The sequence below is a fragment of the Staurois parvus genome, unplaced genomic scaffold (genome assembly GCF_062004578.1).
Source record: "Staurois parvus isolate SC_StPar_1 unplaced genomic scaffold, SC_StPar_1.0 ptg000009l, whole genome shotgun sequence".
Taxonomy (NCBI): Eukaryota; Metazoa; Chordata; class Amphibia; order Anura; family Ranidae; genus Staurois; species Staurois parvus.
The window spans coordinates 9,129,753-9,156,738 of record NW_028317805.1 but is presented as its reverse complement, the minus strand read 5'-3'; the positions used below and the strand labels follow the sequence as shown (position 1 = coordinate 9,156,738).

At 41.7% G+C, this 26,986-nt stretch overlaps 1 protein-coding gene across 1 annotated transcript in view; it reads left to right on the top strand.

Annotated features, from left to right (window-relative positions):
- PTPRE (protein tyrosine phosphatase receptor type E) overlaps positions 1-26,986 on the top strand; it is a 301,972-nt gene that overhangs the window by 253,190 nt on the left and 21,796 nt on the right. The window contains exons 12-15 of the mRNA XM_089669546.1: positions 11,152-11,287; positions 13,466-13,615; positions 20,104-20,197; positions 25,317-25,393. Of these exons, the coding sequence (XP_089525672.1) occupies positions 11,152-11,287; positions 13,466-13,615; positions 20,104-20,197; positions 25,317-25,393 (457 nt within the window). The remainder of the gene's footprint in view (positions 1-11,151; positions 11,288-13,465; positions 13,616-20,103; positions 20,198-25,316; positions 25,394-26,986) is intronic.

Below are 26,986 nucleotides of genomic sequence, written 5' to 3'. Positions count from 1 at the left end.
TAACCCCTAGTCTTTTGTTTATTAACAAAGTCATGTGAATGCTGACATAGTGATCACATGACTTTGGCTTAGGGTTATTGTTCTATTTTGTCTATTCCCCAATATCAAATGTCATGTTCCCAGCTAAGGAGAAGCTGTTTTAGACAAGCACAGGCCCAGGATAGTTGAAAAGAGTCATTCAAGGTTATCTAAAACGTCTGTTTTTTTAGTTATAAACAGGGATTTTCAATGCAGATTTGCATGTTAAATGTCCTAAAAGAAATGCAATTTACCTATTTTTTATTGGTAGATGTAGCTGAAAAGGTAGATTTCTCCCTTACAGTGCAGGAGAGGGTTAGAAGAACTGGACGGGGCTTTTTCATGATTTCCTAAATTCCTACAGCTGTCATTCTAAAGGGCTGAGGGGCAGGCAGAGCTGGATATTGCTATTCATTGATAGGGATATCAACATCTGCAGTGATTTGACAGCAGAAGAAGCATTGTCACCCTATAAAAAGGAAGCGTGTAGCCAAGTAGTTATTTTGGCAAGATCACCATGTAGTTACCATATGTTCCAGGGGATACTTAGAAAACTAGTTAGCCTAATCTGACTGGTATAGGCAGCCTACGTCACATATGTGATTATATACTTTGACCATAGTTCTACTAAAGCCCATTGCAGCCTTCAAAAAAAAAAACACTAAAAACCAACATCATTTCACCTTTTTCACTGACACCAACATTTAGCCAAAAGGACAAAATATCCCAATTTTGCTCATACAAAAATGTTCTACAGTACATCAGTACGTACAATACATGCAGTGTGCACGTCACAGAAAGGGCACAACACTATATAATGAATATATAGCATTCCAGGATATCCATAAAACTATTTCAGGAAGGAGCCTGACCCTGGCTGTCAGTGCATCCATACACCTGCTGAACCTATAGACATCCCAGGCTTCAATATTGTAGGAGGAGGATGAAGGCTTCCATTCTTCACCTCCAATGCACCCTGCCTTATATGGGAGAAATTTGAAAACAGTCCAAAGAGTGCATCCCATGGCCTACATAGGGGTAACCTACCTGTCTGATTTTCAGAGACTGTCTCAGCTCATTTAGAGTTTGTCCCAGGAAATGTCCCCGATTCTCCACGTTGACCAAGTGTGACTATTTCTAGATCTGCATTTCACATTTGGTTTTCATTTATTAATGTCCTGGTTTTGTCAATGGGAACAGTTTTGGCTTTCTACTATTATATTTATGTGAAAGGAATTCTTGATGTGACCTTCACTTGCTGGGCATTTTCATGATTTTGAAGCAGAAAAGGCCGCAAATACTCAGACAGGGGCAGAATTCCCCAAGTCCCTAAAACTATGAGAAAACCTAACAAGAAATATTTCCCATGGGACTTTTAATGAGTTGTACCCAACAAAATTGATGACAATTTACTTAAAAAATACAAAATTTATCACAATAAAATTAAAATATTGAGCACATACATGTGTCAAACATACACACAATATGTATTGATATACATCAGTTGGAAATATACAACATTATAAACGTTAAAGAGATTCTCATCCAGACTAAAAATCCCAATGTTTTTCGTGGAACAGCGCCTACTTCTTCAGAAGATGGCCAAATTTTTGTGTATCTGTGGAGAGACCATGTTAAATGAAAAAAACAAAACAAAAAATAAACTTATATGTGTATACGGACCACTAGAATGGGAATTATTCACTAGCCCAATAAACATTTCAACAAAAACGATAAAAAAATTAGAAGCACAAAAGAACAATCCCAAAATGAATGTATAGAGGATAATAATGGCGTGGGAGTAAATCCAGAGGGCCTATTGCACTTTCAGCTCCCGGACAGAGATCACCCTCCGGATTTACTCCAATGCCATTTTTATCCTCTATACATTCATATCGGGATTGCACTTTTGTGCCTCTAATTTCTTATCATTTTTGTTGATATGCAAGTATGTTCAGTGGGCTAGTGAATAATCACCTGGTCTGTATATACCACGTACCAAGTTTATTTTCTGTTTTTGTTTTCTCAATTAACATGTTCTCTACACAGATACACACAAAAATGTGTCAGTCTCCTGAAGACTTAGGCGCTGTTCCACGAAACACGTTGAAATTTTAGTCCGAATTGAATCTCTTTAACTGCGTTTATAATGTTGTATATATCCAACCAATGTATATCAATACATGGATATTGTGTGTATGTTATGACACATGTATGTGTTAAAGAAGTTTAAATCTATTTAGTGTTTGTAAGCTCGAAAGAGCAGGGCCCTCGATCCCCTCATGTTTTGCATTGTATTGGTATTGTTCTGTCACATGTTCTGTCCCCCTTTGTAATGTACAGCACTGAGCGAACTATTGGCGCTTTATAAATACTGTATAATAATAATAATAGTGTTGAAATTTAAATATTTCAGTAAATTGTCATCAATTTTGTTGGGCACAGCTCATTAGGTTCAATATGGGCAATATTTCGTTAGGTTTTCTCATTTTCATTCTTTGTTTTATCCGTGATTGTTCCTTCCTCAATTTCTGTAATGGATTTGTATTTGATAAAGAAAGACACTAAATTAAAACCTGCAATACACAAAATCAAATACATAATTTAATGATTTTGGCAATATAATGAAATCATTATTATAATAAATTATTGCTTTTAGCTCTACTTTAATTATATTGCCAAATGAAATAATTCATGTTGTAACATGTTAATGTAATTTCAAATGTAATTTGCAGTCTTTTAAATCTGCAACTCTTGTTATAATAATACCTGGTGATCCTGCCATAAAGGTCCTTGTTGAAATTAATTGCATTGTTTTTATCAATCATTATATTTAATTAACAATTATTTTAATAAGTATTCCAATGATTAAATGTAATATAAATAATATATTTAAAGTGGTTGTAAAGGCTTGTGCATTCTATGGTGAAAGAGGGAGATAGGGGGTGAGAGACTGGGGGTAGGAGAAAGAGGAGTGAGAGAAAGAGAGATGAGAAAGAGAGGGGGTTGAGAGAGAGGGAGGGGGGAAAAGATGGGGGAGAGGGGGTGAGAGAGAGAGGGGGGGTGAGAGCAGGAGGGAGGGTTAGGAAAGTGAGAGAGGGGGGGTAGAGGGAGAGAGGGGTAAGTGAAAGAGGGAGTGAGGGGGATTGAGAGTGAGAGGTGAGAAAGGGAGGGGGAAAGAGAGATGGGGGTGGGAGAGCAGGAGGGAGAGAGGGGGTTAGAGGGAAGGAGATGAGAGAGAGGGGAGGATGGGAGAGTAGGAAGGGGGTGAGAGAGGGGAGACGAGAGAGGGAGGAGTAAGAGAGGGAGGGAGTGAGAGGTGAGAGATTGTAAACAATACAGATCTCTCCCGTCAGCCCCTGCACACTGCTTTGTATGGCTCTCTGGGCTTCCTGCTGAGTGCCATTAGTACAGTGTCAGTGCTTTTTATTAGCATTGATCACTGTATTGGTGTCACTGGGGATGTCAATGGCAGTTAGTGACCTCCCCCCAGTGTCAGAATGCCCGTCCCAGTCTCGCTATAAGTCGCTGATCACCGCCATTACTAGTAAAAAAAATTCCAGTATGCAGTATACTGTATACCGCCATTTGTAAATGCTACAAGTTTCACGTAAACCAATTAATTTACATGTATTGGGATTTTTTTTAGCAAAGATGTAGCAGAATAAATTTTGGCCTAAATTTATGACGAAATTTGATTTTTTTAAAAAAATTTTACTGGACAAAGCAAAAAGTTTAAAATATTTTTGGTCTTTTTTTGTTTATAGCGCAAAAAATTAAAACCGCAGAGGTGATCAAATACCACTAAAAGAAAGCTCTATTTGTGGGGGAAAAAAGGACGTAAATTTCATTTGGATGCAGCATTGCATGACTGCGCAATTGTCAGTTAAAGTAACGAGCTCCGTATTGAAAAAAATGGCCTGGTCAGGAAGGGGGGTAAATCCTCTGGAGGGCAAGTGGTTAATATGTGTTCGGTTTTAAAGGGATGAGGTGGCAACTCTAATCCTCGCCCATATTCTCTCCCATGTGTAGTGCCCGGCTTCGAAGGCTGGTTGGCAGGGTTTGCCAGCTACGGTGAAAGCAGAGCTGGATGTTGGAGGGATAAGCGTGGTCTTACTTGTTAAATAAGGTGCATGTGTGGAACCCTATTAGCACCTAACCTGTGCTTGCACTGCACCCCATTAGCGTATCACTTCCACCTATCCATTAGCACCTAATTTCTCCCTCCAGTGTCCCATCCTGCTTCTCTCCCTGTAGCTGACAAACCCCGCCCACCACCTCTAGAACTAGAGCACTGCCCCAAAGTACTTTTAGCGAATCAGGATTTGATCACCTGTGCGTTTTTTACTTTTTCCACTATAAACAAAAAATTTACAAAAAAAACCCAATATTTTTTACTTTCTGCTATAAAACATATCCAATAGGAAAATAAAAACAACATTTTTTCATAAATTTAGGCCAAAATGTATTTTGCTACATATTTTTCTTAACAAAATCTCAATAAGCGCATATTGACTAGTTTGCTCACAAGTTATAGTGTCCACAAATGGAGGTGTACATATACTGGAATTTAAAAAAAAAATGATACTAGTAATGGTGGCGATCAGCGACATAGCAGGACTGCGATATTACAGTGGACATTTTTACACTGACACTTTGTGGGAACCAGTAACATTAATACAGTGATCAGTGCTAAAAATATGCACTGATAGTGTACTAATGGCACTGGCTGGAAAGGGGTTAACATCTAGGGCAATCAAAGAGTACATTAGGTGGCACTTGTACTGTGGGAAGTGAAAGATCATGTTCCCAGCTTCACAGGGATGCACGACCTTTCACTCCCCACATGTCAGAACCAAGCTCTGCCTTGTTTACATAGGCAGAGCTCTGTTCTTTGCACCTGCCGGATGATCAATGGGTGCCGGTACTCGCAGATCAGCTTCTACTGTGAGTGTTCACAGCAGAAGCGAGCCGTGGCACACGCGCCCCCTATGGCGGAAGTGCAGAATCATGTATATACACTGCTCCAAAAAAATTAAAGGAACACTTTTTAATCAGCATCAAGTCAATTAAACTCTTGGGATATTGATCTGGTCAGTTAAGTAGCAGAGGGGGTTGTTAATCAGTTTCAGCTGCTTTGGTGTTAATTAAATTAATAACAGGTGCACTAGATGGGCAACAATGAGACAACCCCCAAAACAGGAATGGTTTTACAAGTGGAGGCCACTGATATTTTTTTCCCTACTCATCTTTTTTGACTGTTTTTCACTAGTTTTGCATTTGGCTAAGGTCAGTGTCCCTACTGGAAGTATGAGGCGATACCTGCACCCTAATATACGTAAATCAGTGACCCAAAAATTCAAAAACCCAGTGAAAACACTCTAAAGAAGTCTCACTTTCACCCTTCAAAGTATGAATTAATTAACTGAATACCCTTCTTAGTGTTCATATAATTAATCAAATACCCTTCTTGGTGTCCATTTAACCAATAAAAACAATCAAAATTTAATCAAAATAACAAAAATAAAGTCCATAAATAATTTCTTCCAAAAACTCGCCATGTCAATCCAGTATGTGCCGTAACCTCAGATAAAAGAAAACTCAATAGTGCATTATCCTCACATAAATTCATCAAAATATCACAAATAATTAAAAAAACCAAATAGGTCTATTGCAAAAACACATAAATTGCGCAAACACGTGGTGACCTGTGAAACACGTGATAGTGAACCACTCTGTGTATTTATAAAGTACTTCAGTGAACATTCAGTGGACACATCTAATGTGGCTGAATTGCATACCCTTACCCACATGAGTAATAAGCCAGCCTTTATATATCCAAAGGAGGGTGCAGAAACAGATCTGCTAGGACCTTGTGGGTACCTTCTGATCCCCCAATACTCCTATTGATACTCTTGTCTCCTTTAATGCTCCAGTATATTCATTCAAAGAGAAAATTGGATTCGTATAGGGTAGTATGTAAAGATATGATAACTCCACGCTTTATTAGTAATGCTTACATAAAACACCACATATCCGGCATAAAAGATCGCATGATCCACCTTGTAGCATCTTCCAGGAACGCCAACCGCTTTTCCCACAGTCAAAAAGACTGCTCTAGAGTCCAGTGGCGGCATGCTTTACACCACTGCATCCGCCGCTTTGCATTGCACTTGGTGATGTAAGGCTTGGATGCAGCTGCTTGGCCATGGAAACCCATTCCATGAAGCTCTCTACACACTGTTGTTGTGCTAATCTGAAGGTCACATGAAGTTTGGAGGTCTTTAGCTATTGACTCTGCAGACAGCTGGCGACTTCTGTGCACTGCACACTTCAGCATGTGCTGACCCCGCTCTGTCATGTTATGTGGCCTACCACTTGGTGGCTGAGTTGCTGTTCCCAGTTGCTTCCACGTTGTTATAATCCCACTAACAGTTGACCGTGGAATATTTAGTAACAAGGAAATTTCACAGATGGACTTATTGCACAGGTGACAACCTATCACGGTAACATGCTTGAATTCACTGAGCTCCTGAGAGCGACCCATTCTTTCACAAATGTTTGTAGAAGCCGTCTGCATGCCTAGGTGATGATTTTATACACCTGTGGCCATGGAGGTGATTGGAACACCTGAATCCAATGATATGGGCAGCACAGTGGCTAAATGGTTAGCACTTCTGCCTGGCAGTACTAGGGTTGCTGGTTCAAATCCTGACCACGGCACCACCTGCCTGGAGTTTGCATGTTTTCCCTGTGCGGGTTTCCTCCGGGTACTCCGGTTTCCTCCCACTCTCGAAAGACATGCTGGTAGGTTAATTGGCTCCTGTCTAAATTGGTCCTAGTATGTGTTTGTGAGTTAGGGACCTTAGATTGTACGCCCCTTGAGGGTTAGGGACTGATGTGAATGTACAATATATATGTGAAGTGCTGCGTAAATTGACGGCACTATATAAGTACCTGAAATAAATAAATAAATAATTTGGAGGGGTGTCCCAATACTTTTGGCAATACAATATAGTGTATATAGGCAGTGTCATTCATTGCACGAAGCCTCCACCTAGTGGCTCCAGTAGTGTATAGCTACAGCCATTCACAGAAAAGCTGTAATCTTGCTCAGAGACCCAAGGTGTAACTAATGTTTAAAGGTTACTAGCTGGAAATCGAAACTTCCCTTTTGGGGTGAAGTTCCACTTTAAAGTGGTTGTGAACCCTTACATATAACCAGTGAAGTGACTGGCCTCAGGTGATACACAGAGATGAAACAAATCCTCCTACGTAAATTGTACCTGTCTATCTGCAGTCTTCTCTTCTCTACAGGTGTTCAAAGTCCAGAATTTATAAAGCTTGTCTGAACTTTAAAAAAAAAGCTGGTGGAGAGCTGAAGTTACATTCTGCAGAGCTCAGGAAGGAGAGCTGAGTGGAGGAAAGGGACCCCCCCCCCCCTTTCACCAATCTGCTGGCAGTCTCTCCCTTGTCACCATTTTATCTCTTTGTGTCAGTAAAACTTGTCAGAAGTGATTCATGAAGATAGCAGAGGAATGAGGCAGCAGGCAGAAATGACACTTAGTACTCTGGATTGAGAAAAGTACACACAATGGAGGGATATGCTTTGCTTATATTTCATGTCTGAGAATTACAACCACTTTAGGTAGAACTAGGGGAAAATGTATTTATTTTAATTAAGAAGGGTTATAATCCCTGCCAGTTTGTTTTTTTTTTTTTTGCCAACTGTGTCCTATTGAAAGGATTTGTGTTTACTTCCTGTATCTTAATCAAAACTGGAAGTGAGAGGAAAGCCATCCAAAGTGAGGGAATCCCTGGTTGCCACCAGAACCAACAATCCCCCCCGTTCTGGAGACAACCCAAGATTTTGGATTTTATTTCAGTAGTCACTGATAATGGTAAACAGGACAAATAGAGAGGGTGAATCTCCCTAAAGGGGGGCACATACAGCAATAAAACCTGACAGGTGTTCTAGTTCCGCTCTACCCAAAGTGAAAAACAATGGTCTTGTACTTAGTTATACTTAACTAGTTCCCAACCACGCTATATCCGAAAGACGGCTACAGCGCGGTTGTCTAGTTCTGGGACAACGTCCATGGATGTCATTCTAGAATGCGCCCCCAGCTTCATGAACACAGCTGATCACATGATACGGTAAACGGCCAATCATGGCGGCCTTTTACCACGTGATCAGCCATGTCCAATGATACAGCAGATCACCAGTAAATGCAGTTGCCGGTTTTCTGCTGCACTTTCCTCACACTATCACAGCGTGAGGAAAGTACTGCCGATAACCGGCAATTGTCAGCGACGGGATCAGCACTGATCAACAGGGCACTGATGATCAGTGCCCAGCAGTGCCGCCCACCTGTGCCACCCACCTGTGCCCATCATACGGTAGCTGCTCACCTGTACCCAGCAGTGCCAACCACCTGTGCCACCCACCTGTGCCTATCATATGGTAGCTGCCCACCTGTACCCATCAGTGCCACCCACCTGTGCGCAGCAGTGCCACCCACCTGTGCTCATCATACGGTAGCTGCCCACCTGTACCCATCAGTGCCACCCAGCAATGCCACCCACCTGTGCCACCCACCTATGCCCAGCAGTGCCACCCATCAGTGCTGCCCAGAAGTGTCACCCATCAGTGCCGCCCAGCAGTGCAGCATCATCAGTGCCAGCTCATCAGTGCCACCTATCAATGCCTCCTATCAGCGCCTCCTATCAGTGCTGCCTATCTATCCCACCTCATCAGTGCCCATCAGTGCTGCCTAACAGTGCCCATCAGTGCTGCTAATCAGTGCAGCCTCATCAACGCACATCAGTGAAGGAGAAAAATGACCTGTTTGCAAAATTTTTTAATAGAAATAAAAATAATTTTTTTTTCAAATTTTTTGCTCTTTTTTTGTTTATAGCACCAAAAATAAAACACCCAGCCACGATTAAATACCACTAAAAGAAAGCTTTATTTGTGTGAAAAAAAATTATAAAAATTTCATATGGGTACAGTGTTGCATGACCGCGCAATTGTCATTCAAAGTGCGACAGCGCTGAAAGCTGGAAATTGGCCTGGGCAGGAAGGGGGTAGAAGTGCCCGGTAGGCAAGTACTACTATTGTACAATATAGTGGCTGCCACTGCTGAGCTGCTTCTGAAGAATCTAGTTGTGTGGCTGTTATGGTGACTCTCTGGCTGTAATATATGACGTCATTGATCAGGGACAGGCACCCTGATCAGAAAAGTAAGAAAATAGTGCGAAGTCCGGGTTGCACTCTTCTGGGTAACTGATTCAAAGTTCTGAAGCTTTACAGGTCCATGACAGCCTGGGCTTAAAGGAGAAGTTCACCTTTGGGAACATGTTACATGTTCAACCCGTTTTTTTTTTGCAGACACTGCCCGATCCCCCTCGCTGTGACAGATGTACAGGGAGAAGTTCCCTGTATAAGCTATCACTTTTTAAAAACAGCACGGCCGTGCAGGGCTCCGCCCACACAGCTGCGTCATTCATTCACAGAGTTCTGTGAATGAATGAACTACAAGTCCTGCAACCTTAGTGGCTGTTGGCTTGTAGTTCTCAATGAACTACCACACCACTTTTGAGCACCGTGGTGGTTCATTGAATCTTCCTGTCAGTATATCTGCTTGCCCGTATATCCCATATGGGCAACCAGATAAACTGACAGATCTGCAGGAGACCTGCATGGCACCAGTAATTTGCTGATCGCTCTGCAATGCTTTGAGGCTCCTGCAACCAAAAATAATAAAGTTACATTGTTTTTATCTACAAAAAAATGTGCACTAATTATTTTTTGATCAAAAGGTGAACTTATCCTTTAAAGAAAGTAGCCATCGTTCAGCCCAGAACACTGGCAGCATCTAGTGGTGGAAAGGCCTGGGAGACAGCTTACAATTCATAATGAGTATTGGAGAAAAAACTGTTTATTTTTACTTTTATATTGCTGTTGATTTTATTTTTTTATGCTTGTATGTAGCCCGTTACTTGCCTTTGTCTAACCCTTGGGGCACTATTCCTCCCACTGACACCATCGATGAGCCACTATTCCTTCCACTGATACCAATGATGGGGCACTATTCCTCCCACTGATACCAACGATGAGCCACTATTCCTTCCACTGACACCAATGATGGGGCACTATTCCTCCCACTGATACCAACGATGAGCCACTATTCCTTCCACTGACACCAATGATGGGGCACTATTCCTCCCACTGATACCAATAATGGGCCACTCTTTCTCCCGCTGACACTAATGATGGGGCACTATTACTCCCACTGATACCAATGATGGGGCACTATTTCTTCCTCCCAGTGACAGCAACAAAGGGTAAATAAATTCCTGCCACTGACACCAATGATGGAGCATTATTTCTTCCACTGACACCAATGATAGAGCACTATTTCTTCCACTGACACCAATGACGGGGCGCTATTTTTTCTCCTGACACCAACAATGGGGCACTATTCCTCCCACTGACACCAATGATGGAGCACTATTTCTTCCACTGATACCAATGATGGGGCCCTATTTCTTCCACTGACACGAATGATGGAGCACTATTCCTCCCACTGACACCAACAATGGGGCACTATTCCTCTCACTGACACCAATGATGGGGCACTATTCCTCCCACTGACACCAACAGTGAGGCACTATTCCTCCCACTGACACCAACAGTGAGGCACTATTTCTCCCACTGACACCAACAGTGGGGCACTATTCCTCCCACTAACACCAATGATGGAGCACTATTCCTCCCACTGACACCAACAGTGGGGCACTATTCCTCCCACTGACACCAACAGTGAGGCACTATTCCTCCCACTGACACCAGTGATGGGGCACTATTCCTCCCACTAGCACCAATGATAGGACACTATTCCTCCCACTAGCACCAATGATGGGCATTGTTTACCCCCACTGGCCACAGTTTGGCCCCTCTAAAGTCTGAAGGGCTGTAAACTGGCCCTCTGTTTAGAAAGACCCCTGCTTTAAGCTGGAGTTTTGTGTTTTCCCATTTTCTGTATACTGGAGACTTGATGAGCCAACAAGTGACCTAGAGAACAAGCTAATAAATCAGTGTATATAACCTGCACATTTTGTGTTTTGTAGTGCTGGCGTGGGGCGGACAGGAACCTTCATTGTTATAGATGCCATTATAGATATGATGAATGAAGAAAAGAAGGTGGACGTGTATCACTTTGTTTTGAAGATCCGAAGCCAGCGACCTCAAATGGTTCAGACTGATGTAAGTAGAATACATGTACAACACTGCTCTGGGCTAAGTTTACATTAGGTGTTTCATGAGCATTTTCGAAGCTCCATGAATGCCTGCCAAAACTGTGTGCATTGCAGTGCCCGTTGTTGTTCACATGGCTGCGTTAGGGCTGTGTCGCGTCAAAACTGACCCAACGTGTCATTTGCCAGGCTTGGCTCTTCCCAAATGCTTTCATTGATATAAGTGCAAACACGCTGCAAACTCATTACAACCCCTCCTATGGTGTTTACAGCATGCCTGAGATGCGTTTAGAAAGCGTTACCATCTGATGATCATTATAAAACCCATACAATAAAAAAACAACAACGAGGAGGCATCTGGCAAGCATTTTCTAACATGATGTAAAAGCATCAAAACGCACCAAAAACGTCCTGTAATGCATCTTAACACATTAGGTGCGTTAATGGACGCTCAAATTTCTTTGCACGTCTAAATGAACTCTTAACATTTCCTGTTTTGTGTCCAGACTATGCACATTAAACTATGTATATATTCTTTCCAAGCAGTTAAAATCTTTTAAAGCTCAATTCCAAGTATGGATATTTTGACATACTTGCATGGCTGCAGCTTGGACCGATGTAACTATGCACATACCTGTGGGATCCCCCTGGAAGCTGGAAATCATTAGATTAGGCACAGCTACTACAGTGATCTCCATTATCTTGCGGGTTCCATGCCGAGTGGTTGTCCTGCTTACTGATTGCAGGAGGTCGCTCCCTTACCACAGGCGCCATTCAGAAAACTCTATGCATTTGCAACGGCTTCTCTGATTGGGCAAGGTGTAGAGGCATGGTGGTGACAGGGGTTGATTCAATAAAGGCAAATAGACTGTGCACTTTGCAAGTGCAGTTGCACACATTTTCCTTACGTATTGTGCAGAATACCCAGTCAGGTCAAGGAAAATAAATTTTAAAAAAACGCATTTTTGCTTGCACATGATTGGATGATGGAAAACAGTAGAACTTCACCACATTCGCTCTGGAGAATTGAGTGCAACTGCACTTGCAAAGTTCACAATCTATTTACGATTAGTAAATCAACCCCATAGGATGTTATTTACCAAAACTGGAGAGTGCAAAATCTGGTGCAGCTCTGCTTAGAAACCAATCAGCCTAACTGAACAAACTGAAGTTAGAAGCTGATTGGCTACCATGCACAGCTTCACCATTCTGAGTGCTCCAGTTTTAGTAAATCTCCCTCATAGGGGCTGATTTACTAAAGGCAAATAGACTGTGCACTTCACACAATGCAGTTGCTCCAGAGCTTAGTAAATGAAGTGAAGCTTCACTTTACAAAGAATCACATGATGCAAAGAAAATAAAAAAAACAGCATTTTTTCTTATACATGATTGGATGATGGAAGTCAGCAGAGCTTCCCCTCATTTATTAATCTCTAGAGCAGTGGTTCTCAACCTGTGGGTCGCGACCCCTTTGGGGGTCGAACGACCCTTTCACAGGGGTCCCCTAAGACCATCAGAAAACACATATTTCCGATGTGTAAAGAGCAGCTACTGTGTAGAAAGCAGCTGCTGTGTTGAAAGCAGCTACTTTGTTAAAAGCAGCTACTGTGTTGAAAGCAGCAGTATTAGAGCTAAAAAGACACTTCATGAATTATAATTACTAGGTAAATAATTTTATGGTTGGGGGTCACCACAGCATGAGGAACTGGATTAAAGGGTCGCGGCATTAGGAAGGTTGGGAACCACTGCTCTAGAGCAACTGCCCTTACAGATTGCAACTGCATTTTGCAGAGTGCACTGTCTATTTGTCTTTAGTAAATCAACCCCATAGTGTTCTCTGAAGGGTGCCCATGATGAGCAAACAATCTCCTGAATACACAATGCAGCAGGGCAGTCGCTCAGCATAGGACCCATAGGCTGGTGGATTTCCAGCTTCCAGGGGGATCAGCCAGATAAGGTACTGTATATACATCGTTACATTGGAGCAAGCTGGAGCCATGTAACTATAAAAAAAAATATCCATACCTGGAAATGAAAGACATATTTTTTTTCCAGAGTTTGGATTTCAATACCCAGACATGTTATTGGCACATACAGTTTATTATCCTGTTGTCAAGTTTAATAAAAATCTATAGTATAAACATCAATGGCCCATTTCATCAGTTCCCCTCCCCCCACATTCTTTTAGATGCAGTATTCATTCATCTACCAAGCCTTACTCGAATACTACCTCTATGGAGACACAGAACTCGATGTGGCCTCTTTAGAAAAACACCTTCAGACTCTGTACAGCCCAGCACCTCACTATGAGAAAACTGGCCTGGAGCAGGAGTTCAAGGTAAGGTTTACAAATGTATAGTGGATGTGTATATATTTATATTTTCATCCAATAGGTATTATGGTCAGCACTATTGCACATGAATATTTCAGCCACTGGGTGGGGCTCTGGGTTGGTATTCTTCCTTTTCAAGGACTGTTGTTTAGAGAGTTCAATAACTCAAGTAGAAATTTACAAATAAACTACAGCAGTGATTCCTCCCTCCTGTTTTAGAAAGCTCCCCTGGGAGGTTTTCATTTGTGACAAATTGCTTGAAAGAGAAGAGCTGCTGCTACTCTCTCTGTCCACAGATGACACATAATGCTATGGGAAACCTTTAGAAAAGCATGAGAAAAAGAATGCTGAAACTCCTGCGCTGGATGATGAGCTCCACAATGGTAGTAACCCCACATGGAGGACTTTGTGAGAATGCAAGCCTTGCTGCCCTCAATGGACCAGGGAAATCCAAAGAAGCTGTGTGCAAAGAAACACAGAGGGCGCACGGGCTTAGTGCATTACCTTCTAAAAATGAGATTTATTGAATAAAAAGTAGTATACTCACAAAAGAATAAAATCAAAGGCACATCACAAAAAGGACAGCATGGTCCAATCTCCCTAGATGGTGGCTGTTGGGGGACTGTAGGCCTTCAAATGGCTAACGCGTTTCGAGGCACAATCTCTTCCGCAGAGCCTAAAGGAAGCTCCCCTGGGAGGTTTTAATTTGTGATAAATTGCTTGAAAGAGAAGAGCTGCTGCTGCTCTCTCTGTCCACAGATGACACATAATGCTATGGGAATTCTTTGTCATAGGTGAACACTCTGGTAAATGTCTAAGATTCCGACCAGTGACGTACAAGTACGTTGCTGAATTGGAATGGTGATGGTGATATCTTGGGTATCACTGCAGCTGCAGCAATGACTGAGATATTTTTTAGGGCCAGAAGTTCCCTTCAGTGGAAGAGTAATCCTAGCAGCTAAGAATCCGATGGATTACTTTTACAGGTGGCAGAAGGGGGTCCCACCCCAGCTCCTGTTGCCACCGCCGTCTTTACTAGGCTCTCCTGAACTGATCCTGTTCCTCCAACTGTGTGACGGCAGAAACTGGAAGTGTTGAGGATTTGGTCACTTCCGATTTTGGTTCCTTTGATTACAAGCCATTGCTGGCTTGTATAGCAGCAGGTCAAACCAATCTCTTTTATCTGCTGCTTTGGAGGCCAGAGGAGAGGTCTGGGGTCTCATAGACACCAGATCTCCCCATAAAGAGGACCTGTCATGGCCCATGCTATCACAAGGGATGTTGTTCATCCCTTGTGATACCAATAAAAGTAGTAAAAACAAATATAAAGGTACAGTGTAAAAATTTTAAAAAAATAAATAAATAAAAAAAAAAGCAAGCGCCCTTGTTCCCCCGTGTTTGCGTGCAACAGGTGAATGCAGTGTTGGTCCCACACGCATACGTAAAAAACTGTTGCACCACATGTGAGGTATCACTGTGAACTTCAGAGTGAGAGCAATAATTACAGCACCAAACCTCCTGTGTAAATCTAAAGTGGTAATTTCTAAAGGCTTCTAAAGCTTCAAAAAACAAAGAAAACCCTGTACATAGTATTATACATATGAGAAAAGTATGCAGCACCTAAAATACCTGACATGATGCAAAAAACTAGTACCCAAAAAAGTTGAACTACCCCTGTCAGTAAAGTGCAAAATAAGCCAATAAATGCACAAAATCACTAAAGTTCATGTATAACCATAAAAGATGTGTCCAAAATTTCATTCATAACCATCAAAGTGTCCGAAATTCTATATACAACAAGAAAAAATATTAAATATTTCAACAGTGTCCAAAATTGATATGTGCAATAAATAAAAAAGTGTCTATGATAAATATGTGCAATAAATAAATAAAATGGAAATCAAAGTTCATAAGTGTCCACAATTAATGTGCAATGTGCAAAATCAGCTCCCAAGTGGAAAAAAAGCATCAAGTGTGGATAACTTAATGTACTGTAGTATGTTGCCGTTCCACGGCCTTATGCAATTTTAAAGCATGACATGTTTGGTATTTATTTACTCGATGTAACATCATCTTTTATATTTGACCAAAAATTGGGTATTTTATTGTGTTTAAAATTCATTAAAGTGTATTTAAAAAAAAATGTGTTTGAAAAACCGCTGCGTAAATACCATGTGGCTTAAAAAATTGCAACACTCACCATTTTATTCTCTAGAGCCTTTGCTTAAAAAAATTTAATGTTTGGAGGTTTGAAGTAATTATCTGGCAAAAAAAATGCAGATTTTTTTACATATAGGAAAGGAATTATCCTGAGGCTCAAGTGGTAGAAAAAAGTGCAAAACACCAGTTTACAAATGTTAAAGATGTAAAATAAAATTGACACAATTTTATTCACTGGAGTTAAAAACAGACACATAGGCCCTCTGAAAAGTGATCTGCAGTGGACTGTCTTTCAGAGGGCAGCTGGCAGGCAATATGTCGCCTTCTCGTTGTCTCTTTTAACCCTGAAAAGCCTGCCCCACTGCGTCACAACCCTGTGCATTGCACACAATTGTATCTAATGGGTTGCATCTGGCAGTGGCAGGGGATATAATTTGTGTAGCAACTGCAAAGCAGAGCAGCGTGGCCATGTACATGTACAATCCCATCAGGCTGCTGTGTTAGGTTAAGGGGGTTGGTCCAGGGGGTGGTAAAATAATGGCTTGACCTCCTACTTGTTCTGCCCTCTGGCTGTATATGTGGCCCTTAGGGAAAATTTCTGTCCACGTTTTCTGTAGTGTTTACGCTTGTTTATGTGTATGTTGGTATTATGCTGCAGTATTATTAGCTGCCAACTCCCCCAGGTGAACGTGCCGTGCCCGGTAATGTCCTCCTCTCCGGTAACTAGGCACAGTGTTCAGTGATTAGGCAGGTTGGTTAGCCTGGCAGCAAAGCTGGATCTGATCTGCACATCAGGATTCTGTTATTTTACAGCTGCATACCAGATCCGGCTCAGCAGATGCCAGCTGGACACAGCACAGCTCCATGACAAAGCTCTGCATTGTGTGCCTGGGTTGGCTTACTTCTTTGTAATGTGAGCACATTTCCATGTTCATCAGAGATCCTGTCAGTGGCTGAACATGTGTCTACCGGGAAATCCACAGCTGCCCTGTGCCGTGTGCCCATGTCACATGCAGCGTTCTTGCATGTGTGATCTTCATGGCCTTTACAGACTAAAGAAAACCTGTCGGTCTTTAAAATGTTTAAAGGAGATCTCCACTGAGAGAACTGGGGGGGGGGGGACTTTTGCTGACCTACAGTGGGGAAAATAATTATTGGATCCCCTGCAGATTTTGTACGTTTGCCCAGTTACGAAGTAATAGAGGGTCTATAATTTTTATCATAGATATATTTCAAATGATAGAGACAGAATATAAACCAAAAATCCAGAAAAAACACATGATTCAAATGTTTATAAATTGAGTTTCAGTTCAGTGAGTAAAATAAGTATGTGATCCCCTACCAACCAACAAGAATTCTGGCTCCCACAGACTGGCTATGTGTTCATCTGGTACGCAGATTAGTCCTGTTAATTAAAAAAAGGGCTCCTAATGACAACTCGATGTGTGTATAAAAGACACCTATCCACAGAATATCTTTCTTCCATTCAAACCTCACGGCAAAGAGCTGTCAAAGGACATCAGGGACAAGATTATAGACCTGCACAAGGCCAGAATGGGCTACAAGACCATCAGTAAGAAGCTTGGTGAGAAGGAGACAACTGTGGGAGCGATTATTCACAAATGGAAGAAATACAACATAACCATCACTCAGTCTGGAGCTCCATGTAAGTTTTTGCCTCATTGGGTAAGGATAATCATGAGAAAAGTGAGGGATCTGCCCAGAACTACACGGGAGAAGCTTGTGAATGATCTCAAGGCAGTTGGGACCACAGTCACCATACCAGAAATAACACAATATGCCACCATGAACTGAAATCCTTTAGCACCCGCAAGGTTCCCCTCCTCAAGAAGGCACATGTAAATCCTATATGAAGTTTGCCAATGAACATCTAAATGATTCAGGGAAGGACTGAGAGAAAGTGCTGTGGTCAGATGAGACCAAAATTGAGCTCTATGGCATTAACTCGATTCGCCATGTTTGGAGGAAGCAAAATGCTGACTATGACCCTAAGAACACCATCTCTACAGTCAAGCACGGAGGTGGAAACATTATGCTTTGGGGCTGTTTCTCTGCTAAAGGTACAGGCTGACTTTGCCACATTGAGGGGCCAATGGACGGAGCCATGTATTGTAAAATGCTTATAGAAAAAAAGGGTTGGCCAAGAGATGGGCCAAAAAAGTAAGCTCCAAGGAGCAGGGTCCTCCTAACCCTCTTGTATTGAACTGTATTGTTGCTGTATTGTCTCCCTTTTTATATTGTAAAGCGCTGAGCAAACTGTTGGCGCTATAGAAATCTTGTATAATAATAATAAGTAGTTACTTACGGTGGCAGATATCAAGTAGGCTGGAACTACTAAATAATCAATTTTTAATACCAAATACTTTAAAACATCAGGTTTACTGATATTATTACTTTGTCTGAAAATGTAGTTACGGTGTCGACTGAGACAACTTACATCGTGAGTTCACTGTTCACTTTATGTAGACAACATGAATGCACAGCATGGACATGACATTCAAAAAAATAATAAAAATAAAAAACCACGTCCAGACGCTTGTTTGTGTACATATATATATATATATATATATATATATATATATATATATATATATGACATACCGCAGCAATTGCTGCCTTAGGATGTAGACCATGAAAATCATATATCATATATAATCATATAAATTGTATATGAGTCTGGGATCATATCATATATAATCATATAAATTGTATATGAGTCTGGGAACCCATAAGACCTAGAACATAGAGGTACATGTATTCAAAGCTCCATTAGTGTCCATCAACACAAGAACAATATTGTTGTAGGCTGAGCCCTAGATGAGTTGGTGAGGCGTGATGGTATATTGGTATTCAATTGAAGGTTAGATCTCACTCAATAAATATAAGGCCCTTGATTGGACCACGTGTCCCCGGTTATCTGTTGACTGATAGTAAAAGTCACATTAAGCATGAAAAGAGTTGAAATGACATACTATAAATGACGTGGAGGTAAAGGTATAAACTGTGGCAATAAAAATATATATATATGTGCGTAAGAAGGAGAACGTGGTTCCAAATATAGAGAATGCTGTTTGCACTGGACTTATGCTCCAAATTTTCTTCTGGTCGTTTAGACCTATATTGTAGAAAGGAGAGATATAGTCCCAGTGTGTCCAGTAATGTATAACTCTGTAAGGTGCGGCTCATACATTACTGCCACTTCACTGCCATTCCACCACTCGGATCGTAGAATAGGATGTATGCTGCCGTAGACCAGCTTTACCGGTCAAATTGAGCTCCGTCAGTTGAAATCACTGCTGCTGCTGGGCCGTGTAGAAGCCATACACCCCCCGTGCTTGAGGTTCGGTAACCAGGTGCTGCCAAAGTGGCAATGGATGCCGACTCAGTGAATTCTCAGAGAAGATGGCGTCAATGGACGTACGTATTGACATCAACCAGCACAACACGCCCCAAGCATCTCGTAAGAGCAGTGCGATTTGGTTGCGGGTGCGGGAACAGGTGTGATACCTGAACCAAGGCTTAAAAGGAGCAAAAATACTATATGATAATAAATGGCGTCATATGATCACTATCCTTAAAAAAAATAAAGTTTTTTGGCATGATCAGCCATATTTTCTATATTAATGCCAACATTTCATGATTTCTGCCAGGATATGCAAACTTTTGAGCACAACTGTATATATAGTATATGTAGTTTATGTATATATAATATATGTAGCCTATATGTACAGTATATGTAGACAATATATGGGCTCATGTACATGGGTGGTCTGGCTCATAAAAAACAAAAATTCAATGTTATTGGGCATAAGTGCAGCATACAGTGCGCTGCCAGGAGCCCATGAAAAGCAGTCACAGGCTGAAGTACGCAGCAGCTAGACATCTCTGAACACATATGTCCTTAAACATAAATACTGCTCAGAACTGTATACAGATGCCACGTGTTTCATCCTATAACTGATTTTGACAGGAGGGTTAGGGACAGTTAGGCTTTGGAGGAAAGAGCTGAATGATGCTGGACGTCCACCAGCCAGGAAATGAGGCAGGTTCTCTCTGACTTACTGCAACTTCTAGTACACACCGTGAGAAGCTCACCGTGTACGGTGAAATCAGAAGAGGCATTCTCAGTCCAGGAGAGGAGCCGGTACAATTGTGCAAGACTCAAGGGAAGGCTGGAGGTCAGATTTTCAGCGCTAACCAGCAGGTTTGTCTGTAGATAAAGCAAAGGAAATGTTTGATTCTGTTCTTAAAGCCCGCTCTGTAATCCAGTTTTCCTGTATCAGAATCTTAGAATGTGATTTCTCTGTTTGTAGAAGCTGACAAATGTCCGAATAATGAAGGAGAACATGAGGACTGGAAACCTGCCAGCCAACATGAAGAAAGCCAGAGTCATCCAGATCATCCCATGTATGTAGTGCCAACACCCATCTGCCGGCCACATTCACACAACACTCTGCATTCCCCCCCCCCCCCATCCAAAACTGACAAATAAAACTGAGGACTGTCCCCTGTGACAGCACTGTGTACTCTAAAATCTAAAAACTTCAATAAGTCTCAGCAATAATGTCCTAGAGTCCCTGCATGTTCTTTGGTCAACTGCAAATATATGTAGATTTTAATTGATATTATGCTATCCTTCCTTCACATGTTCAACTCCAGGGAAATAGCAACATACAAGTTATAACACATATACACATACATGGTTATCATACATACACACGGCTCAAAATAAATAAAGGAACACTTTTTAATAGTATAGCATCAAGTCAATTACACTCCTGGGATATTGATCTGGTCAGTTAAGTAGCAGAGGGGGTTGTTAATCAGTTTCAGCTGCTTTGGTGTTTATCAAATTAACAATAGGTGCACTAGATGGGGAACAATGAAACGACCCCCAAAACAGGAATGGTTTTACAGGTGGAGGCTACTGACATTTTTTTCCCTACTCATCTTTTCTGACTGTTTTTCACTAGTTTTGCATTTGGCTAGGCTCAGTGTCACTACTGGTAGCATGAGGTGATATCTGGACCCTACAGAGGTTGCACAGGCAGTCCAACTCCTCCAGGATGGCACATCAATATGTGCCATTGCCAGAAGGTTTGCTGTGTCTCCCAGCACAGTCTCAAGAGCATGGAGGAGATTCCATGAGACAAGCAGTTACTCTAGAGGAGCTGGACAGGGCTGTAGAAGGTCCTTAACCCATCAGAAGGACCGGTATCTGCTCCTTTGTGCAAGGAGGATCAGGATGAGCACTGCCAGAGCCCTACAAAATGACCTCCAGCAGGCCACTGGTGTGAATGTCTCTGACCAAACAATCGGAAACAGACTTCATGAGGGTGACCTGAGGAGCCGATGTCCTCTAGTGGGCCCTGTGCTCACTGCTCGGCACCATAGAGCTCTAATACATATAAACAGTTCTAATATATATACACATACATGGTTATAATACATATACACATACATTGGTTATAATAAATATACACGGTTCTAATACATATAAGCATACATGGTTATAATAAATATTCACATACGTGGTTATAATAAATATACACGGTTCTAATACATATACACATACATTGGTTATAAATATACATGGTTCTAATACACATACACATAAGTGGTTATAATAAATTTTCACATATGTGGTTATAATAAATATACATGGTTCTAATACATATACACATAAGTGGTTATAATAAATATACATGGTTCTAAAGCACATACATAGTTCTAATACATATGCATATAGAGCTATAATACACATAGACAGTTATAATACATATACAAGGGACCACTATAATACATACTGTATATACATAAGCAGTTATAATACATATACACATGCACACATGGCGTTATGCACACTGGCATTTTTGCTAACACGTTTAGGCACAGCAGGGGCTTGGGCATTTTTATATTTAATTGGCCAGAGTATTAATTTATTCTGGCCATTGAAATCAAAAAACGTTCAAGCGCTAAATGAGCTTACTGTAAAACAGGTGTTTGACAGCTGCAGTGTACATGAGTGTGCCATAAACCGTTATATTACATATATACATATACCACTATAATACACAGGTACAACACACATGCACACACAGACCATTATAGTACGTATACACACAGTTATACTACATATACACATAGATCATTATAATACACATACACACAGCTATAAGACATATACTATGACTATACTATGGTGCTGTGTACATACTATGACTATACTATGGTGGGGTGTACATACTATGACTGTACTATGGTGGGGTGTACATACTATGACTGAACTATGGTGCTGTGTACATACTATGACTATACTATGGTGCTGTGTACATACTGTGACTGTACTATGGTGGGGTGTACATACTATGACTGTACTATGGTGGGGTGCACATACTATGACTGTACTATGGAGGGGTGTATATACTATGACTATACTATGGAGGGGTGTACATACTATGAGTGTACTATGGTGGGGTGTACATACTACGACTATACTATGGTGGGGTGTACATACTATGACTGTACTATGGAGGGGTGTACATACTATGACTGTACTATGGTGGGGTGTACATACTATGACTGTACTATGGTGCTGTGTACATACTATGACTGTACTATGGAGGGGTGTACGTACTATGACTGTACTATGGAGGGGTGTACATACTATGACTGTACTATGGTGCTGTGTACATACTATGACTATACTATGGTGGGGTGTACAGACTATGACTATACTATGGAGGGGTGTACATACTATGACTATACTATGGTGGGGTGTACATACTATGACTGTACTATGGTGGGGTGTACATACTATGACTATACTATGGAGAGGTGTACATACTATGACTGTACTATGGTGGGGTGTACATACTATGACTGTACTATGGTGGGGTGTACATACTATGACTATACTATGGAGAGGTGTACATACTATGACTGTACTATGGAGAGGTGTACATACTATGACTATACTATGGAGAGGTGTACATACTATGACTGTACTATGGTGGGGTGTACATACTATGACTGTACTATGGTGGGGTGTACATACTATGACTGTACTATGGTGCTGTGTACATACTATGGCTATACTATAGCTGTGGTTGTGTTTATTTTTAGGGCTGTGCAGGGTGTGCCTCTGACAATAGAACTATGTATGTGACATTTCTTATCTCTTCAAACACTTGTATGAAAGGTGCCTAAATGAAGGCTTACAGGGTCAGTCCGTGTCTATGGCTGGGTGTCATCAGGACAGATCACAGTGACTACATCTGTATCTCGGAGTGTCATCGCTGCCTGCAGGACTATCCAGCTCTGCCCTCTACCACAAGACTATTATTTCATTCACTGTCATTGAAAAACTCTAACCAGAAGAGTGAGATACATTATTAGGCTGGCCATACAAATGAACATTTCTTCCATTCAGCCTTACTAGAGAAAAAAAGAATTGTAAAGATTTTCCCATCAACACTAAACATCATGAATGGAGGAATCTGCCCTGATGACTACAGTATTCTGACAGCCATGACAGCCACGACTGTCAGAACATCTGAACAGTGGCTGCGTCTGATTGGCTGCAGTTACTGTTCAGCCAAGAATTTATCATCCGGCTCCTTTGAGTTTCAGTTTTTTTGAGCTGAGTGGTGCTGACAGTGCTACCCACTGCCATAAATTTCAGCCGATTCAGCAGGAATTCCCCCAAATTCGAGCCATGTTTTGCCAGCATTACGGGCCATGTTAAAGTGGGACTTTACCCATTTTTTCATGTTCCACTTTCCTGCACCCTCCCTATCCCTCTTGAAAATCAGCAAAAAAAAATTCTCTTTAACAAAGTAAAACTTTGTTTAAATGTTTTATTTATTTTTTCCAAAGCCTAGATTCGAACAAAGCAAAAATGGCGTACGTTCTCCCATGCATGCACGCTGTGGGGTTCTGCCAATTGCGCACGTTGTGGGTCTCTGCCCATCGCACAGACTGCCCCCCTGGGATGTGTGACTTACCATCCCAGGAGCATTTTGTGAGATGTCATGCATGTGTGCAAAAGGGAACATTGGAACTTTAATTAAATTCTGTGTGAACCCCCACCTAGTATAACAACCCATTCCTTTTAAAAATAGAAATGAAAGACAAAACGTGTGTGTATGTGTATGTGTATATATACAGTGGGGATCGAAAGTTTGGGCACCCCAGCTAAAAATTTGTATTAATGTGCATAAAGAAGCCAAGGAAAGATGGAAAAATCTCCAAAAGGCATCAAATTACAGATTAGACATTCTTATAATATGTCAACAAAAGTTAGATTTTATTTCCATCATTTACACTTTCAAAATAACAGAAAACAAAAAAATGGCGTCTGCAAAAGTTTGGGCACCCTGCAGAGTTAATATCTTGTACTGCCCCCTTTGGCAAGTATCACAGCTTGTAAACGCTTTTTGTAGCCAGCTAAGAGTCTTTCAATTCTTGTTTGAGGTATCTTTGCCCATTCTTCCTTTTAGCTGGGGTGCCCAAACTTTCGATCCCCACTGTATATATATAAAAAATATTATAAATACTTTTTTTTTTTTTTTAATAAGTGATCACATGAGCTCTGTTTTCAGCTGCATAAGGAGCTCAGAGAGCTGTTGGAGGAGAAACAGCAGCACACTGGTCTTCCCAGTGAATGGGTGTACAAGAGGGGCGTGTCAGCACAGGACTGTTCATTGCAGGAGATTCGCCATCACAGCGGTCACACGATCGGAAAAGGTCACGATCGAAAGGGGAGATCGGGACCTTTCCGTCAGCCACGGACATATGTGCTGGGAGCGCGCAGGGCGCGAGCTCTCAGCACATATGTATTTTTTAATTGCACGCAAATATGCGACCGCTCGGCGTCAAGGCCCAGACACCAAGAGGTGGCATATTTGCGTGCAGTTGGCGTCAAGGGGTTAATCAGCGCTTTTAGCTGGGAAAAAAACAAGAACTAGTGGGTTTCTAAAGGAGTTTTTTAGCGGTAAAAACGCTCTAACGTGGTAAAACGCAGCAAACCGGCGTTTTTGGACGTTTTTTTCAGCCAAAATGTTGTTTTTGTTCTTTTTTTGTGTAAAAAACACAAACATGGAAAAACGTGGCTAAATGTGCAAAAACGCAGGAAAACTTGCGTTTTTAACGTGAATTTATACAGCTGACGCTACTGTTGTTTTTAAGCACCCAGTGTGCATGAGGATTTAGATCTACTGTTTGTAGATTGTACAATCAAATGGTATCATGTATGGTCAGCCTAATGCTGGCCATTCATAGCACTTTCTTAGAAAGTTCAACCACTTACAGCCGGCTTTCACTGTCAGACAGGGTAACCTACTGTATTTAGATATTTATATACTTATATTGGCATCTATATGGCATACTTTTAGTAAACGAATGTGGTTGAAATTGGAAGAAGATTGTCCTGTGTATTGGCACTGTTAGATCTGTACAGCACAATCTGGGCCTCCATGGTATAATTAAAGATAGAACTGAATATTTCTTATGCTCTATTACCTAGATGACTTCAATCGAGTGATTCTCCCGATGAAGAGAGGTGAAGAATACACGGACTATATCAACGCATCCTTCATTGATGTAAGTCCTGCATAATTCCTATAGCGCCTCACTCAATCTGCAGTACAAATGGCAGTCTATTCAGTGTCCCCCGTCAGCCAATCACAGCTTTTCTAGTTTAGGTTTGAAAATGAAAGCAAAGCTCCGTTTAGTTGTTTAGGGCAGCAGCAGGTTTTCTAGTTTTATATAAAGGCATTGCTTGTTGAAGATAAATTGGTCATACACAAGCAGATCGGATTGTTAAAATCAACCTGGCCTTAAAATGTTACTAAACCCACAACAGTAAAATCCATCTGTATATGCAGTAAAACATGCTGGTTATACTCACTGTGGAACCTAAGGGGTTAATCCTCTGCATTGTGTAAAAAGGCTGTTTGATCCTGTCTTCTCTGATCCTCCCCTTCTTTTACTGTCCCCATTCCATCTGCCATAGATAGAGCAGCAGTGGCAAGTCTGCACATGCTCTGTTTGGTGTGTATTGCTAGAGAGTTTTTTTTTCTTTGGGACAGTGCATGTGATCAGCATAGGGCCAAATAGTACTGTCCAAACAGAGGGTCAGGGGTTATGCAGTCTCATAGGACAGTCAGGGGAGAATGAAAACTCCTCCTACAAGATAAACCAGTGCTCGGCCGGACACTGATAGAAGTAACAAGATTGCTATATACTTCTGATGGAAACCGATATTTAGCAGTTTATATTTACTGAAATAATTGCATTGCCATGTTCTGTGTACTGTGGGAGATCAGATATAATGAATTCAGGGTCCGGGGAGACCAGATATAGTGAATGCAGGGTCCGGGGAGACCAGATATAGTGAATGCAGGGTCATGAGAGACCAGATATAGTGAATGTAGGGTCTGGGGAGACCAGATATAGTGAATGCAGGGTCCTGGGTGACCGGTTATAGTGAATGCGGGGAGAACAGATATAGTGAATGCAGGGTCCGGGGAGAACAGATATAGTGAATGCAGGGTCCGGGGAGACCAAATATAGTAAATGCAGGGTCCGGGGAGACCAGATATAGTGAATGCAGGGTCCTGAGAGACCAGATATAGTGAAAGCAGGGTCTGGGGAGACCAGATATTGTGAATGCAGGGTCCTGGGAGACCAGATATAGTGAATGCAGGGTCCTGGGTGACCGGTTATAGTGAATGCAGGGTCTGGGGAGAACAGATATAGTGAATGCAGGGTCCTGAGAGACCAGATATAGTGAATGCGGGGTCCACGGAGATCAGATATAGTGAAGGCAGGGTCCGGGGAGACCAGATATAGTGAATGCAGGGTCTGGGGAGACCAGATATAGTGAATGCAGGGTCCGGGGAGACCAGATATAGTGAATGCAGGGTCCTGAGAGACCAGATATAGTGAATGCAGGGGCCTGAGAGACCAGATATAGTGAATGCAGGGTCCTGAGAGACCAGATATAGTGAATGCAGGGTCCTGAGAGACCAGATATAGTGAATGCAGGGTCCGGGGAGACCAGATATAGTGAATGCAGGGTCCTGAGAGACCAGATATAGTGAATGCAGGGTCCGGGGAGACCAGATATAGTGAATGCAGGGTCCTGAGAGACCAGATATAGTGAATGCGGGGTCCGGGGAGAACAGATATAGT